General features: G+C 50.8%; 1 protein-coding gene across 2 annotated transcripts in view; it reads right to left on the bottom strand.

The window, feature by feature from the left end:
* Window positions 1-5,298: 5,298 nt before the first annotated feature.
* Window positions 5,299-16,692, bottom strand: part of LOC107118185 (vigilin-like) — a 99,324-nt gene continuing 87,930 nt past the window's right edge. For both annotated transcript variants that reach the window (XM_015420464.1, XM_015420465.1), the window contains exons 23-28: window positions 14,610-14,744; window positions 14,331-14,474; window positions 11,398-11,577; window positions 9,202-9,318; window positions 7,212-7,343; window positions 5,299-6,902 (exon numbers count right to left, since the gene is read on the bottom strand). In XM_015420464.1, coding sequence (XP_015275950.1) covers window positions 6,810-6,902; window positions 7,212-7,343; window positions 9,202-9,318; window positions 11,398-11,577; window positions 14,331-14,474; window positions 14,610-14,744 — 801 coding nt within the window. In that variant the 3' untranslated portion in view covers window positions 5,299-6,809. The remainder of the gene's footprint in view (window positions 6,903-7,211; window positions 7,344-9,201; window positions 9,319-11,397; window positions 11,578-14,330; window positions 14,475-14,609; window positions 14,745-16,692) is intronic.

Genomic DNA, 16,692 nt, shown 5'->3' with positions numbered 1-16,692 from the left:
CATTAGCGGTGGTGGCTCCTACTCGAAAGCCTGGTAGAAGAGCTCCGCCTTGCAGGCCATGCAGAATTACACAAGATCCCGCAGGGCCCGGATCTCCTCCGCTAGCTCATTCCACCAGGTAGGAGCCGCCACCGAAAAGGCCCTGTCCCTAATCACGGCAAATTTGATGTCCCTGAGGCTTGGGGTAGTCAAAAGATGTTGGCCCCCCCGACCGTAGTGCCCTTGGGGGAGCATATGGGGAAAGGTGGTCCCTTAGGTATGCCAGACCCTGACCATAAAGGACTTTAAAGGTAAGAACCAGCACTTTGAAGCAGATTCGGTACGCTATTGGCAGCTAGTGCAGCGCCGAGAGGGACTTGTTAATAATCTCCCGTAGGGCACCTCGAAACCCCTCGTGGCCCGCCTTAATGAGCCAGGAGGGGCACGGATCAAGGTCGCACGTGGTTGGACCAGTGGTGGTGCAAAGTGCCAACTTATGGCTACCCCAGAGGGTTTTTCAAGGCAAGAGACGTTCAGAGGCGGTCTGTCCTTCCCTGCCTCCGCGTAGCAACCCTGGGCTTCCGTGCCGGTCTCCCATCCAAGTACTAACCAAGGCCGGCCCTGCTTAGCTTCCGAGATCTGGTTCGCCCGGGCCGCCAAAGTCAGACCGCTGTTCATCTGTTTCCTGTCTTATCCTGCTCCCACCCAGGGGTCATTTCGTAGAAAAAGAGGTGCAGGAGCTCATTAGCATCACTCATTAGCATAACTTATTTGCATATGCCACACCCCATGACATCACCGGAAGAGTGTCAGAAGGCAACTCCCACTGCAACTTACCTATCTGCTTCTTGCTTCTCGAGGCCCGGGGCTGCTGGGAGCAGGGGGTGGGGCTTGTTGCATATGCCCGCCCCCCTGGGCTCTTTACTGCCGGAGCTCCGCTCCTGTGCGCTCCTGCAGGAAATGACCCATGCTCCCACCACATTGCCTTCTATTTATGCAGTTCCATTGTCAAGCATGTCTAATGCTTTTTGCTTTGTTTCAGACTTCCGTAACCCAAGACTAATCACGTTTATTAGACGCCACATCCAATTGATCGTATTGACAGATTTCACAGAGAAAGATGGACAAAAATTAAATGATCCAGCTAAAACGGACAAGTTATGAATACGCCTGATTAGTTTGGACTCAGAATGTACAGCCAAAGCTCTTTTTTTAATGGCTCCTCAGCTGGTCAAGGGGATACTGTGATTACCACGGCCACACAGACGTAACAAAGAATGGAACTGATACCGGTGAGACACACAGTGAAACTGAGCTGCTCCTTTGACCTCTATGGAACAGATTAAATTGTTGATATCGTCCAGTGAACAACTGTGTACATGCCATGTCATGCACTGTTCTTTAGGTATGCTAAAATTCACATCAACTCTTTTCAGGGCCATTTCCCCCCCTCCCTTAATTTTTTAAATGTACTATTCCACATACCCATTTAAACCACCCTTAAGGGGGAAAAATTCCATTCAAGAGGCCCTTCCTAACTGACCCATCAGTCAAAGCTTGATTAGTTGGTACACGAGAGGGGGGCTTTTCAGTGGCAGCCCCACAATTATGCAACAAACTGCCCAGGGAGGCGCACCTGGAGGCAGCTAAAGATTGGTTTTATTTGGGACTGCATTTGATTAATTTGCCAACAGTCCTAAGTAGTGATTTTGAATTTTTTAAAATGTATTTTATCTATATTGTAAGCTGTCTGGAGCCCCAAAAGGTAGAAAGGCAGCTAAAAATGTTCTAAATAAATAAAATTAATGTGTTGCTATTGGATAATTTTTTCAAGGCTTTTTTGGTAGAAAAAGCCCAGCAGGAACTCATTGGCATAATAGGCCACACCCAACAGCAGAAATGCATTAGCATATTAGGCCACACCCCTGACAGCACAGCTCATTGGCATATTAGGCCACACCCCCATGTTACCAGAAGTGTGCTCATCCAGCCACACCCACCTTTTGCTTCTTATTCTGTTTACCTTGTTTGTTGTCAAAACCCAGGGCTTTTTTGTAGCAGGAACTCCTTTTCATGTTAGGCCACACACCCCTAATGTAGCCAATCCAAATGAGTTTCTGCTGTTGGGTGTGGCCTATTATGCTAATGTGTTCCTGCTGGGCGTGGCCAACTTGGAAGCCAGCCGGAACTCCGTTCCTGTGCGTTCCTGCCCAAAAATAGCTCTGAATTTTTAAAAGAGATTTTTACACTTGTGGTTTTCCTCTGTAAGACCAGCATAGCTGAGTTGTGCTCATTGGAATCCAACCTCCCCAGCATCTCAAGGAAGGCCCAAGAACTGTCTGTTGTTTCCGGCACCTGCGCCAGATGGGGTTCCACTGTTCCCAAACCGTTTCAGTTGGCAGTTGGCTCAGTTCAACATATAATTTCATTTAGGACGCCTTTGTGGATTAAGTGAAAGGCTAAAGCCTCTGAGCCTGTCTCATGTTTCATTACACTTAGCAAAAAAGTGGGAGGAGAGCCAGCATGAAGTGCATTTAACAAGCCTTTGCGCTAATTTCACAACGGTGACCTATGTGATGTAACGCCCATATCGTATAGTCAACCAAGGTTCTGATCAGTGTGGCAGCACTGGAGAGTTTCAGTATTAAGCTGAAAGGGCCTTTCTTGAGGAGGGTGGCATTGAGTTTCCAACAAGGGATTTGAGGGTTAGCCTCTCTGCAGGAAAAGGGCTGTTTGTGCTGGGTACGACTGACCTTCCCTTTGTGATGGTTTCAGAGGCCAAGACTGTTCCCACACACACCTGTGGGGGGGAAAACACAAGACTCATCCACTGAAACCTACGGAGGGCCTGGCTCTACCTGATTTGGTGGGGACTCGGGAGATGGAGGAAAGGTGCTTTCACACATACTGAATAATGCACTTTCAGTGCGCTTTGCAACTGGCTTTACTGTGCGCAAAGGCAAAATCCACTCGCAGATGATCACGAAAAGTGCACAGAAAGTGGACTGCAAGCGGAAGATTCAGCATGTGAGAAAGTGACTGAAGAGAAGACAGCGGGACTCCCAGGATGGAGAAACTGGAGCAAGTTCTTCCTCACAAGGCCTTGCAGCCAAAAGTGCAGAGACTAAGTCAGACCCTCCTCTGAGTTTGAGGCCCGATAAAGGGAGGGTGATTGCCGGGGGTAGGGGGGTAGGAACAAGCAGGAAAATGTGCAAACAGCAGCAGGTGTAGTATAGGGAACAGTGCAAAGCCCACATAAACATGTTCTGGGACCACAACAGAGCCAGTTTGGTGTCGTGGTTCAGTGCGCGGACTCTAATCTGGGAGAGCCGGGTTTGCTTCCCCCACTCCTCCACTTGCACCTGGCTGGATGACCTTGGGCAAGCCATAGTTCTGGCACAGCTGTCCTTGAAAAAGAGCAGTTTCTGTCAAGAGCTCTCTCAGCCCCACCTGCCTCACAGGGTGTCTGTTGTGGGGAGGGAAAGGGAAAGGAGTTTGTAAGCCGCTCTGAGACACCTTTGGGTAGTGAAGGGCAGGGTATACATCCAATCTCCTCCTCCTCCTCCAGTTTTGTGTAGGGGTTAAGTGCGCATATTCTAATCTGGGAGAACCGGGTTTGATTCCCCACTCCTCCACTTGCACCTGGCTGGATGACCTTGGGCAAGCCGCAGCTCTGATAAGAGCTGTTCTTGAAAAAGAAACGTTTCTGTCAGAGCTCTCTCAGCCCCACTGACCTCACAGGGTGTCTGTTGTGGGGAGGGGGAGGGAAAGGAGTTCGTAAGCCGCTCTGAGACACCTTTGGGTAGTGAAGGGCAGGGTATAAATCCAATCTCTTCTCCTTTGTACCGGTAGGCTCATGTGAGGAGTGACCGTGTGCCACAGGTGGAAGCACATACAGCCCCACCTGGTGTACTAATAAAGCACGTAGCTGTAAGCCCATATAGATCCATCTCTCAAAGCTAAAAGATGTTTATTGGCGGCTCAGCAGATGGTATCCTACAGGGCTCAATCCAGCCGGGGTTCCAGCCCTGGATCGAATTGTCGAAGCGCCCACCATGTCCTACACCAGTGATGGCGAACCTTTTAGAGACCGAGTGCCCAAACTGCGACCCAAAACCCACTTATTTATCGCAAAGTGCCAACACGGCAACTTAACCTGAATACTGAGGTTTTACTTTAGAAAAAACAACTCATACATTAACTTAAGATGATCCAAACAAAGTAAGGAAAGCAATCCCAAATGCTTTCATTTACTTAAAATTATTTGGCAGCGAATTCGACACTTGAATGATGGTCTGGGCCTGGCTGGGGCGATGGCACGCGTGCCCACAGAGAGGGCTCTGAGTGCCACCTCTGGCCCCCATGCCATAGGTTCGCCACCACTGGCCTACACTTTCCCCTCTCCCTCTCATGGAGGTGAATTTCAAGGTGATACTGGTAAGAGTACGTACCGATAGTTGCCTTATACTGAACAGGCCCCTTGGTCGATTTAAGGTTAGTACTATCCATTCAGACTGGCAGCAGCTCTCCAGGGTCTTGGGCGGACGCCCTTCCCAGATCCTTTAAACTGGAGCCGCCGGGGATTGAACCTGGGACATTCTGTGGGCAAAGAAGAGGCTCTTTCACTGAGCCGTGGCCTCTCCCCAAAGTCAGCTGTGGGACCCCAAGAGACGCTGTCTATTTGTGCAAAGCAACTAATTGTGCCAGTCAGCGTGCCGGAAAACTGGCAGACACGATTGGGGGGGGGGGCACTATGCTGAGCACATGAGGCTGCTTTTCGCACGGGAGGCAGCCCAGTTTAAAGACGACAAACAGGCAAAGTCCCACTGGAGTCCCACCTTGCAGTCGCTGCAGGAAAGAAATCTTTGCGGCCAGGGGTCATTTCCTGCGGGAGCGCACAGGAGTGGAGCTCCGGCAGTAAGGAGCCCAGGGGGCAGGCATATGCAACAAGCCCCGCCCCCTGCAGCCCTCAGTCAGGCCACGAGGAGCAAGAAGCAGTCAGGTAAGTTGCAGAGGGCCCCCCCCCCGGCCCGCCCTCAGGTACAAGCTCTCCCTCCTCTGTGAGGGCAGAACTGCACGTTCCCCCCCATACCTAGCAATCCAAAACAGTCCAATGGAGCCTGAGCGGTGGGTGTTGCCTTCTGACACACTTCCGGTGATGTCAGGGGGTGTGGCCTATGCTAATAAGTTATGCTAATGAGCTCCAGCACCTCTTTTTCTACGAAATGACCCGTTTGCGGCATCGTCCAAGAGCTTGCAGGTAACTCCCCCACCACTCTCCCCACCGCCCCCAAAAGACGTGCAGATTCAAGGCAGGCGGGGGTTTTTTCCGCTCCATTTTATTTGGAATTAGAAAAGTCCACAGTCACCGCGTGACCTACAGAGTTTGCATATTTCCTTACTCCAACTTTATTTTTATTTTTTTTAAATTTTAAATTTTTTTTTTGTAATCCTCTCCTTTTGTCTTTAAGGCCAAGAGTGTCCCTTCGCTTTTTTTTTTTTTTTTTAAATTGTTTTTTTACTCCCCACCCCTGCCGTCACAGACTCGGCTAAGGGCTCCCCCCCCTTCCTTTTGCCTTGTCATACGGACACGGCAACGCGGGGCGGGGAAGCGGGAGGGAATCGGATCGGGGGAACAGGTAGAGCCGCTGTGCTCGCTTTCCCACCCCCCCACACCCCTTCACACACATGCGCGCACCCACACACACGTAGACACGCACACAGAAATCCAGAAGTCACAGTTTGTTTGTTTTTTAAATCTGGAATTGAATGCGGGTGGGGGGGAAGGGGACTGGAAACAGAGGGGGGGGGGAGTAAAGAGCATCTGTCTCTTGTTTCTTTTTTGTTCAACGTTGCATATTTTCCTAACGTTTCAAAGCAAGTGCAACTTGAGGAAGACACGAGGGGAATAAAAGCAAAAAAAGGGGGCGGGGAAGGGAGGGGAGGAAATGGAAAAAGTAAAAAAGAGTGCCAACAGACTCTACGGAGGGAGGTGTGCTAGGGCTGAACTGAGCGGCGGAGGGCCGACGGGAAGCTCGCCGAGTGCCGACGTTTTCGAAAGTGCCACCTCAGTTGCGAGGAGGTTTAATTCTGGCCCCAGGGAACCAAAGGCCCTTGGTCCTTGATGCCGTCGCGTGGACCCTGCCTGCTTTCACCCCCACCCTCCTCCCGTCCATCCTGATAACCCCTTATAAAAAAAGGAAAAAAAAACCCTACTGGAATTGCCAGCAGGGAGGCGAAGGAAAGGGATCTTGCCCGCTTGGAGCGTACGTTCAGCCACCTCCCTCGAGTTGCCAAGCCGGTCTGGAGGAACTCTAAGCCATCGGCCAGCTTCTCCATCTTCAGCGCAGGAGCCCGGAAATGCTCAGTTCCTCCACCGAGGGTTTTTGAACGTGCACCAGGATATTCCACGCCCGGAAGGACACGGGGAGGGTCGGGTCTTGCCAGCTCCTTTTGGAGCTGGGATAGATCAATGCCCTGAATTTGACATGGAGGGGGGGGAGAGAGAGAGGAACTCGCCGTAGGAGGCTTATTTTTTCCCATCTGTGTGCTTACAACCTTAGCCTGCTTTGGCTCAAGGGAGGGGGGCACGGGAGGAAGGAGGCAGGGGATGGGAGGCTATGGCTTTTGATCAGTCAATGGATTGCACAGAGTCACAGAGAGAGAGAAAAAAAAAGAAATGAGGAGTGCAGGAGTCGGCCGCTTATCCCGACAGCGAGAGGAGGCTGGGCAGAGCGCCGGCGGTGCCAAGGAAGCCGCCACAGTGCCTGAGGGAGGTACAGGAGCCACGCCTGGCCGGGTAGAGTGCCACGTTCCCCTCCCCACCTAGCTCAGAACTTCTTGGGGCCCCAGACAGAGGTCTGCTTGGGGACGACACCCGAGCCGAAGACTGGAAACTCTTCGGCGCTGCTCACGTCTGGAGCCTGAAACCGTACAAGGAGAAGAAGAAGAAGAGTCAGCTTAAGGGAACGCGAGACCTGGACCCTACGCAGGCCTTCTGATTTGCACACAAGCCCGCTAACAGGAGATATGCAGCCGATGCTTGATAGGAAGCTAGGGAAGGTGCTAGTCCTTATGGTTTCGGGAGGAAAAGCTGGCAAACTCGGAGCTTCTACAGAGCAGGAACCTGGATGAGTCCTAGTCCCCTCCCCCTCCAGGGTGTGTCACGTCTTTCTATTGGTTAACCAACATTACAATTCGGCCTGGGAGCAGCTGGAAGTGTTAAGGCAGACCTTATTCCCAGATGCATTCCAAGGGGCATCTCGCACCACAAAGCCCTTGGCCGGGCCCCGGGGCTCCTCTTCCAAGCGGGAGGGGGGCTTCATGTACGCGGCCATGGTTTCCGTCTCCACCACGTCCATCATCTGCAACGAGAGACCGTCCTGTGAACACTGGAGGAAGCGATTAGGGCCGCGACAGGAGAAAGCATTGCCACTTACAGGGAAAAAGCTTCGACACGTGCAGATTCTGTGCTTAAGACCTGACAACTGTGTGTAGGGTACAAAGCACAAAAAACCGCTGGCTAAAGATAAACAAAAATGTATAAAAAGAATATTTAATGCCGAGTTCAATAATACAGTCAATATAACTATATAAAGCCAAGGTGTTCTTACAAGAAACAACAGTAACACAGAAAAACTGAAAAATAAAGTCCCAAAAGTTTCAATGTGTCTCACTCCTGTTGTATTGTAATTCCATAGTCCAACCTGACATACGTTCATCATGGAGCGGACTCATATAGTTCCTGGAAAATCCATATAATCTTGAAATCCATAAACCATAGAGACGTGTAATCTGGATACAAACCGCTGCATTTCAAATAATTCTTTTTCAAAACCAATAGGTTACAGTGAGACCCAATCTCAGTAGAGCCTATTGGTTTTGAAAAAGAATTATTCAAAACATGGGAGCTTGCATCCGGACTACGCGTCTCTATGGTTTATGGATTTCAAGATTATATGGATTTTCCAGGAACTATATGAGTCCACTCTATGATGAACATATGGCAGGTTGGACTAGGGAAGTACAATACAATAGGAGTGAGACACACTGAAATTTTTGGGACTTTATTTTTCTATTTTTCTGTGTTATTGTTGTTTCTTGTAAGAACACCTTGGCTTTATATAGTTATATTGACTGTATTATTGAACTCGGCATTAAGAACACCTTGGTATATAGTTATACGACTATTATTGAACTCGGCATTAAATATTCTTTTTATATTTTTTTTATCTTTAGCCAGTTTTTTTGTGCTTTGTACCATTTCATGTACGCTGGTTCCCCTTCTTTTTTGTTTTCTTCTGCATCTCTGTGTGTAGGGGGGGGCCAGCACACGTCTACTCCTCCTCTAGTGGTACCCGTTTCAGCATGTCCTCTGCAGAGCCATGATGTTATCTTAAAAAAGGTAAAGGTCTCCCTTGCTCGAAAGCCAGTCGAGTCCGACTCTAGGGTTGCGGTGCTCATCTCAGTTTCAAAGCCGAAGAGCCAGCGCTGTCCGAAGACATTTCCGTGGTCATGTGGCCGGCGTGACTAAACACCAAGGCGCACGGAACGCTGTTACCTTCCCACCGAAGTGGTACCTATTTATCTACTTGCAATTTCTTGCTTTCGAACTGCTAGGTTGGCTGGAGCTGGAACTAGAGACGGGAGCTCACTCCGTCATGCGGCACCCGGGTCTCGAACATGCGGCAACTCGGGTCATATATATATATATATATATATATAATAGTTATCTTGCTAGTGATAAATAGCTGTAACTGATTAGGTCAGTCATATTAGGCTTCTGCGACTACAACTAGCATTAACGGTGTCGCCATAGCATCCTGCAGCAACGTTGATCCCTGCTAAGCTACAGCCACAACAGAGGTAAATCGACCGCTGAGGAGCCGGGGGCAACAGATGCGACTTCCCCACCCTCGTTTTATCTGCACAAGGTCAAGAATTCAAGAATCCTGTTGCCACCCGCTCTGAGCCTCGTTGTGCAGGGGACAGCAGGCTATAAACCTAATATATAAATAAATAAAACCAGCCTGCGAGGTAGGCTGGGAGAGAGCGGGCGCCCAGGCGCATGGAAGAAGTGGGGCTCGAACCTCAGCTTCCCAGGTTCTAGACTAACTGCCTCCCAGGGAGCAGAGCAATAGATCCTCACCCAGTCTTCCCCGCTAGCTGTCCAGACGGACCTCGCTCCCCCTGTCCGCACAAATACCGCCCCCCCTTTCTCACGTATTCCTCTTCCAAGTTGAGCAGGTGGTCAATCGCATCGTCTACGTTCTCAGGCAGCCCCGTCACCGTGACTCTGTCGGGGTCGCTGGAGCCTGGCTGCGGGAAGCGGATGTCCACCTGTTCAGAAAAGGGCATGTTTGTGTATTAACAGAATACAACTGTGGATTAATCTAGTATAATGGAACACCCCGGGAGGGGGGGGGTCACTTATACGGGATAATACTGAGGTCTACTGAAGTGCTCATCACCCCCTCTTTTTCTCTATTATAACATTCTCTACTTTTGTAACCCCCTTTCTCCTTTATGCTATGTTGCGTCTTAGTTGTTGTTGTTGTTATTTATTATTTTGACTTATATCCTGCCCTCCCAGCCGAGGCGGGCTTAGGGCGGCTTGCAGCAATTCAAGGATACGATTAAATACAGTCATTCAAGGATACAATTAAGTACAGTAAAATACAATAAAACCTATCATAAACTTATGAATTGCTTAAAATAAAGTCGTTTAAAACATAAATACATAAAATGCTGAAACGTACTCAGAGAACAAGTTAGACTCTAGTTCAGTAGCACCAGGGCTCTTTTTGTAGAAAAAGCCCAGCAGGAACTCATTAGCATGATAGGCCACAACCAACAGCAGAAACTCATTAGCATATTAGGCCACACCCCTGACAGCACAGCTCATTAGCACATTAGGCCGCATTCCCATGTTACCAGAAGTGTGGTCATCCAGCCACACCCACCTTTTGCTTCTTATTCTGTTTACCTTGTTTGTTGTCAAAACCCTGGGCTTTTTTTGTAGCAAGAACTCCTTTGCATGTTAGGGCACACCCCCCTAATGTAGCCAATCCGAATGAGTTCCTGCTGTTGGGTGTGGCCTATTATGGTAATGAGTTCCTGCTGGGCGTGGCCAACTCGGGAGCCAGCCGGAACTCTGTTCCTGTGCGTTCCTGCCCAAAAATAGCCCTGAGTAGCACCTTATACACCAACAAGAGATTCAGGGTGTAAGCTTTCGAGAATCACCGAGCTTTGAGTCTCGGAAGCGTAAACCCCGAAACTCTAGTTGGTCTCCAAATCTGGCTGTTTCCAAATCTAGCTGGTCTTCAAATCTAGCTGTTCTACTGCAGACCAGCAAGGCGAAAGTGTTTCTGTTCCCTTACACTGTTTACATTGTTTTCCCGTCTTTGCAAGCCTAGTCCTACCGGTGCTATGAACTAGAGGTCTCTGTGGTCAAACGGAACACCTTTTCACGTTTTGTAATCTGCCCTGAGTCTTAGGGAGAAGGGTGGGCTATAAATGAAGCTATTATCATTAATCTTTATTACGTTATTACGTTAAGCAAGTGGTGGTGGAAAGTGCCGTCAAGCAGCTACCATCGCCTGCCTCTGTGCAGCAACCTTGGTATTCCTTGGTGGTTTCCCGTCCAAATACTAACCAGAGCCAACCCTCCATAGCTTCCGAGATCTGATGAGATCTGGCTAGCCCGGGCCATCCAGGCCAGGGCCTCAACCAAGCGGGGTGGGTGAACGGATCACAGCCCTGGAGTGGCTACGTCTCTGCTATCAACGGTCACGTCATGCTTGAGCCATGAGCCGACTGGGCCAATGAGTAAGCCAATTCCCTGGCCCCATCTATCTCCTCAGACTGGAAGTGGCTCTCTGCAGTCTCAGAGAAAGGTAGGGTTGCCAAGTGAGAAGTTCTTACCAGCGGGGGAGCCTCGGCGTTCTCCGGGAGCCGTCTGAGAATGTGTGTGCACACGCGCTTCGCCAGCACATCACTGGAAGTGATGCGCAATGTCAATCACGTTGAGGGTGTGGCCACGATCGTCAGAGGGAAAACCATAGAGTTTTCCCTCCGACGATCGGGGCCACGCCCCCAACGTGATCGATGTGGTTGCGTCACCTCTGGTGACGCAGCCACGCTGCGCTTTGGGGGGCAGAGTTCCCCCCGGGGCCTGATTCCGCGGTGGCGGAAATCGGGCCTACGAAGCAGGGGTTTACCTGCTCCCCGCCCCCACTTGGCAGCCCTAGAGAAAGGTCCCTCTTGACACCTGCAACCTTTCACGGGAAATGGCCAGAGGCCGAACCTGGGACTCTCCGGAGTGTGAAGCTTGGGCTCTGCACCCCACGTCCCAGGCAGGATCACCTGCACACACACACACACACACACACACACGCACCAGTGGTGCCTGGCCCTTACCCGGAATTCTTCCATGAGCTTGCGGATCGCCTTGCCCCGCCCACCAATGATCCGGGCGTGGACCCGGTGATCCAACCGGACGTCTTCGCTGACCATCTCTTCGAGGTCTGCCACGATTTTCAAGATGGCGTCGCGGGCCCCCTCGGCGTTCTTCTCGTAGCCGGTGATCGTGATAAGGTCCTGTTTGGGGAGCACTGGTGTTAGGGTGGCTGCGAGTCAAAAGGCAGCCTGCCGGAATCTGAGTGAGGCTGGGACGTTTTGTTTCAGCCCCTGGTCTTTAAGAAAAGTCCCTGTCTCTCCAAACCTCTTACGGTGGAACACCGAGATGGGTTAGAAGTTAGAGCTGAAGCGGGACTCTGTTGTCACACGGCAAGACTAAAAGGAGTCCAAGAGCTCAAGGAAACCAGAAACTTCATCTACATCTTTGCAAGAGAGAGTCATGAAAGCCAATTCTGGCCAGGGTCTGAAGGTCTAGCAGCGCTGCAGTGGACCTGGTTAGCCAAACATAAAAGGCTGACTTCAGGGTTCAACCCATGAAAAACCCAAAAGCTAGAAAATGCTCAGATCTTCTGAAGTTCTGAAATTTGGACTTACACAGCAGTGAGGATCTAACGTGAGTCGATATGTTTTCCTCACCCATCCTTTGCAGCTCACTCGATGTGCAGAGCAACCCGATTTGAAAGCTAGCATTAACACCGAGGCCAGGAGCATATTGTGAAGCTGCATTATACTGAATCAGACTCTTGGACCGATTTCCCACAAGAGCTGCGCCGCAGTCGTGCCTCCCTTTGCCCCGCTTCTGTTGGTCAATTTCCCACTACTCGAAGCCGCGCGGCAGCATTTTGACCTGCGGCTTCGCCTGATTTCCCCCGCGGTTTCGTGATCCTGTTTTTTTGAGGATCACAAAACCGCAGCTGAAGCCGCGGGTCAAAATGCAGCCGCGCGGCTTCGAGTGGGAAATTGACCAATAGAAGCGGGGCAAAGGGAGGTGCGACCACGGCGCAGCTCTTGTTTGAAATCGGTCTTGGTGTCCATCCAGGTCAGTCAGAGGTCATTTCGGGGGGGATCGCGGGGGATTGCAGTTCCCCTGGGTGAGGTACGGGGGTGCGTGGCACATGACGAAGCCCTGCCGCCTGCTTCCGGCCGCCCCGCTCCCGGCCCTCATTCAGCCAGGAGGAGGCAGGAGAAGAGGGAAGGTAAGTTGCTTCCTCCCTGCCTCTCCCCACCCCTGCCTGCCTGGGGCCAGGGAGGGCCTTCGCGGGGCTTCCTTGCACTCCTGCCAGCCTTGTAGGTCCACCGCCGGGCCCCTCATGGGGCCGTTGGGGGCGGGGTGTGTGGCCTTATGACACACTTCCGGTGATGTCAGGGGGTGTGGCATATGCTAATGAGTTATGCTAATAAGTTCCCCTAGCTCTTTTTTTACGAAACGACCCCTGAGGTGAGTACTGCCTACTCAGGCTGGCGGCAGTTCTCCGGAGTCTCAGGTGGAGGTCTTTCACATCGCCTTCATCCCGATCCTTTTAACAGGAGATGCTGGGAGATTGAACCGGGGACCGGATGCTCTACCACTGAGCCACGGAGCTGTGATCAAATCCTGGCCAACCTTGTAAGGCCGTTGTACAGTACAAGATAATGTGTCAGTTCCAGAGGGGTCGCCGTGTTAGTGTGGGAGCAGACAAAACAACGACCCTTGACCAGTGTTCCCTCTAAGCTGAATTAGTGTGAGCTCACACATTTCTGTCTCAGCTCAGGAAGGATGGCTCCAGAACACACTAATTTATGCAGTAGCCAAATCACCTGCTCACAACTTTAATGCCGGTAGCTCACAAAGTAGAATTTTTGCTCACAGGACTCTACAACTTAGAGGGAACATTGCCCTTGACACCTCGAAGACTTAAAGATTTGTTATGGTGTAAACTTTCGTGAGCCAGGGTCCACTTCACCAAATGCATGACGTTACTGCCCCCTTCAGGAGGAAGAGAGACTTTATACCTGGAGCGCCGCAGAGAAGGGCAAAACTGTTATCCGGTGGTGCCAGAAGGCCCAGTTTCCCAGGGGCAACGTGTGTGATGCTGCACAGCCCAGGTGAAAATGAAAGCCGGTTACCAGAATCAATGATGTAGTCAGAGCGGGCATGGATCGCTCTACTCAATCTGTGAAGTCTTTAAGGTGTCACTGGACTCTTGTTATTAAGCTAAGGTGTCTGAAGACATGTATGCAAGTTGAATATCATCTCTCGTACCTGAAAGTCTGGCCTTTGGGGACTGAAGGCTTCCACAGCACACAGCCAAACACACACACCCCTCTGAACCAGTGTTCCCTCTAAGCTGAGTCAGTGTGAGCTAGCTCACAGTTTTTTAGCCTCTGGCTTGTACGTTTTTGTCTTAGCTCAGGAAGAAGAAGAGGAGGAAGAGATTGGATTTATACCCTGCCCTTCACTACCCAAACTCCTTTCCCTTCCCCTCCCCACAACAGACACCCTGGGAGGTGGGTGGGGCTGAGAGAGCTCTTGACAGAAACGGCTCTTTCGGGAACAGCTGTGCCAGAGCTTGTGACTGACCCAAGGTCATCCAGCAGCTGCAAGTGGAGGAGTGGGGAATCAAACCCGGTTCTCCCAGATTAGAGTCCGCGCACTTCACCACGACACCAAACTGGCTCTCATCCGCCAAAAGCTCCAGGGAAAACTGACTTATGCAGCAGCCAAACCGCTCGCTCACAACATGAATGCCAGTAGCTCACAAAGTAGAATTTTTGCTCACGAGACTCCACAGCTTAGAGGGAGCGTTGCTCTGAACCCGCAGGCAAAGGGAGCGGCGAGAGGCCCCTCCGCTTGTCACCACCCAATCTCAGATGACCATCGGCTAGCTACTTCGGCAAGATTGTCCCATGACCCCCCTGGAGCCAAACTCCACCACTGAAGACGAGAGACCCACCTGATTCTCATCCCCTTTGTCCGGGAACTGGACGGTGACGTCGTGGTCCTTACGGATCTGGGAGATGACCGCCCCCTTCTTGCCGATGATCTTCGGGTGGTACTTGGGCTCCACGCTCACGGTGAGCTTGAAGCCTCGCAACGCCTGTGACGACACCACAAAAAGAACACACCCAGCCGTTAGATTGGCCAAAGGCCCTTTTTGTCCAGTAGAAGCGAACCAGTGGGGGGAAAGACACACGAAGGGGGGTGCACTCATCACGCCGTGCGCTGGCAGTACCCGATCTTCCTGCTCCGCCTGAAGCTCCTTGACTCTCTCCAAGAGACCCGCCCGGGCTCGCTCCACGTTGGGGACCAGGCCCGTGATCTTGATGATGTCCGACTGCTGCTCGGGTTGGGGCACGGAGATGTTCACCTGGGGGGACCACGAAGCAAAGGGTTAGAGAAGCAGGGATCGCAGACGGCAATCCCTTCGGACCAACTGGGTTTCGGCTGATGAGCCAGCGAGGGTGAACCGGCAACGGGAAGGCAGCATTTTGGGCCTGCTAATTTCTTTGATTCTGGCGTGCGGTAAGGAAGTGAGTCGAGAAAAGATTGGAGCTCGGAGGATCCCACGAATGGATTCTGTGTATGTTTTTTTTTTTTTTAAAGTATCCATTAGGTACACTTTTATTATTTTTCATATTATACACCAACAAACAAACATACAACATAACAAACACCCACTTACACACATAAAACATACAAAGAGATCAGTATATTTTCTTATAACTCTATTACTATAAAGAATTTCTATAAGTTTGCTTAAGTTTCTGTATACTCTTATCTTTTTACCATAGTTTCTATTTAACTAAAAGAGATAATAACACCAAAAATTTCATTACTTTAAACTATGCATTTATATTGTACCAATCATACAGTTTTTTCCACGTCTTTTGAAATGTTGGGTCTGTTATCCCCTCTCATCAACGATGACAGTTTGTCATTTTCAGCCGTCTCCAACAGTTTATTCACATATTCTTGCTTCTTTGGTGCTTCCGTTTGTTTCCAATAGATTCTGTGTATGATTGATTGCCTCTGCTGCAAGGCACGCTTCCGCTTCCTCTAGCACTTCCAATTGCCCGAGGGCTGGCTGAAAACGACCCTGTGCAAACAGGAGTGCTGGCAGGAAAGGAAGGGGACGCTCCGTGGCATAGGGCTGTGGAGCTCATTCATAGAACCCAAAGGCGAAGTTCCCTCCTGCGAAATACTCGGCTGGATCCCCAGAGCCTGTCCTCAAGGATGGTGTCTCGTGTCGCCAGGGGTCATTTCGTAGAAAAGGAGGTGCAGGAGCTCATTAGCATAACTCATTAGCATAGGCCGCACCCCCTGACATCACCAGAAGTGTGTCGGAAGGCAAAACCCACCACTCAGGCTCCACTGGACTGTTTTGGATTGCTAGCTATTGGGGGCGGGGGGAACGTGCAAATCTGCCCTCACAGAGGAGGGAGAGCTTGTACCTGAATAAAACCTGGTCTTAAAGGTCACTGGACTGTTTTGGACTAGGGGGCCCGACGGAGGGGTGCGGGGAGTTGGGGGCGGGGCTTGTTGCACGTGCCTGCCCCCTGGGCTCCTTACTGCCAGAGCTCTGCTCCTGTGCACTCCCGCAGGAAATGACCCCTGCGTGTCGCGTGTTGGAAGTTTGCTCCTGCTTTGTATTTTTTCCTTCTGCAGTCTCGTCTCCGGTCCAGAACTACAGGACTGAATTACTGCAGTGCTCCTTATCAGCACTTTGGTTTTGCTCCTTGCCAGCAATCTGAACTGAGCTAGTTATAGCAGGGGGTGTCGAACTCATTTGTGATGAGGGCCGGATCTGCCATAAGTGAGACCCTGTTGGGCCGGGCCATGTGTGTCATAAAAAGTAGTGCCAGGTAGCGGAGATATAAACTTTATCAAGGGCACAAACACAAAGGTTTTTACTTAAAATAAAAGCATGCTTAAAACATTAGCACTCTTGCAATGTTTTGCTTATTTAAGTGTCTGATAACTGACACCTCTTGCTCTGAATTATTGCATCAAAATGTCTGTGCTGTTGCAATCTTGAGTGTGCTGTTCAGGTGTGTCTCTGTAAGCTGCAAACCTACGATGATGCAGCAGCAGCAGAACTGGAAGAAGAAGCAGAAGGCAGCCAGTTCCACTGCGGGCCTGATAGAAGCCCTCCGGGGGCCTGATCCGGCCCCCGGGCCGCACGTTTGACAGCCCTGAGTTATAGGCTCATTTTCCACGCTCTCAGTCTTTACCCTGGAAGCCGGGTGTCTCAAGAGGGGAACAACTACACTAGCAGCTCACACCAACTTGCTGCCGTGTTTGTGTCTGTGCATAAC

The sequence above is a fragment of the Gekko japonicus genome, unplaced genomic scaffold (genome assembly GCF_001447785.1).
Source record: "Gekko japonicus isolate JY-2015 unplaced genomic scaffold, Gekko_japonicus_V1.1 scaffold441, whole genome shotgun sequence".
In the NCBI taxonomy this organism is placed as follows: Eukaryota; Metazoa; Chordata; class Lepidosauria; order Squamata; family Gekkonidae; genus Gekko; species Gekko japonicus.
The sequence above is the reverse complement of the archived record's forward strand: the minus strand, read 5'-3'. Positions and strand labels throughout refer to the sequence as shown.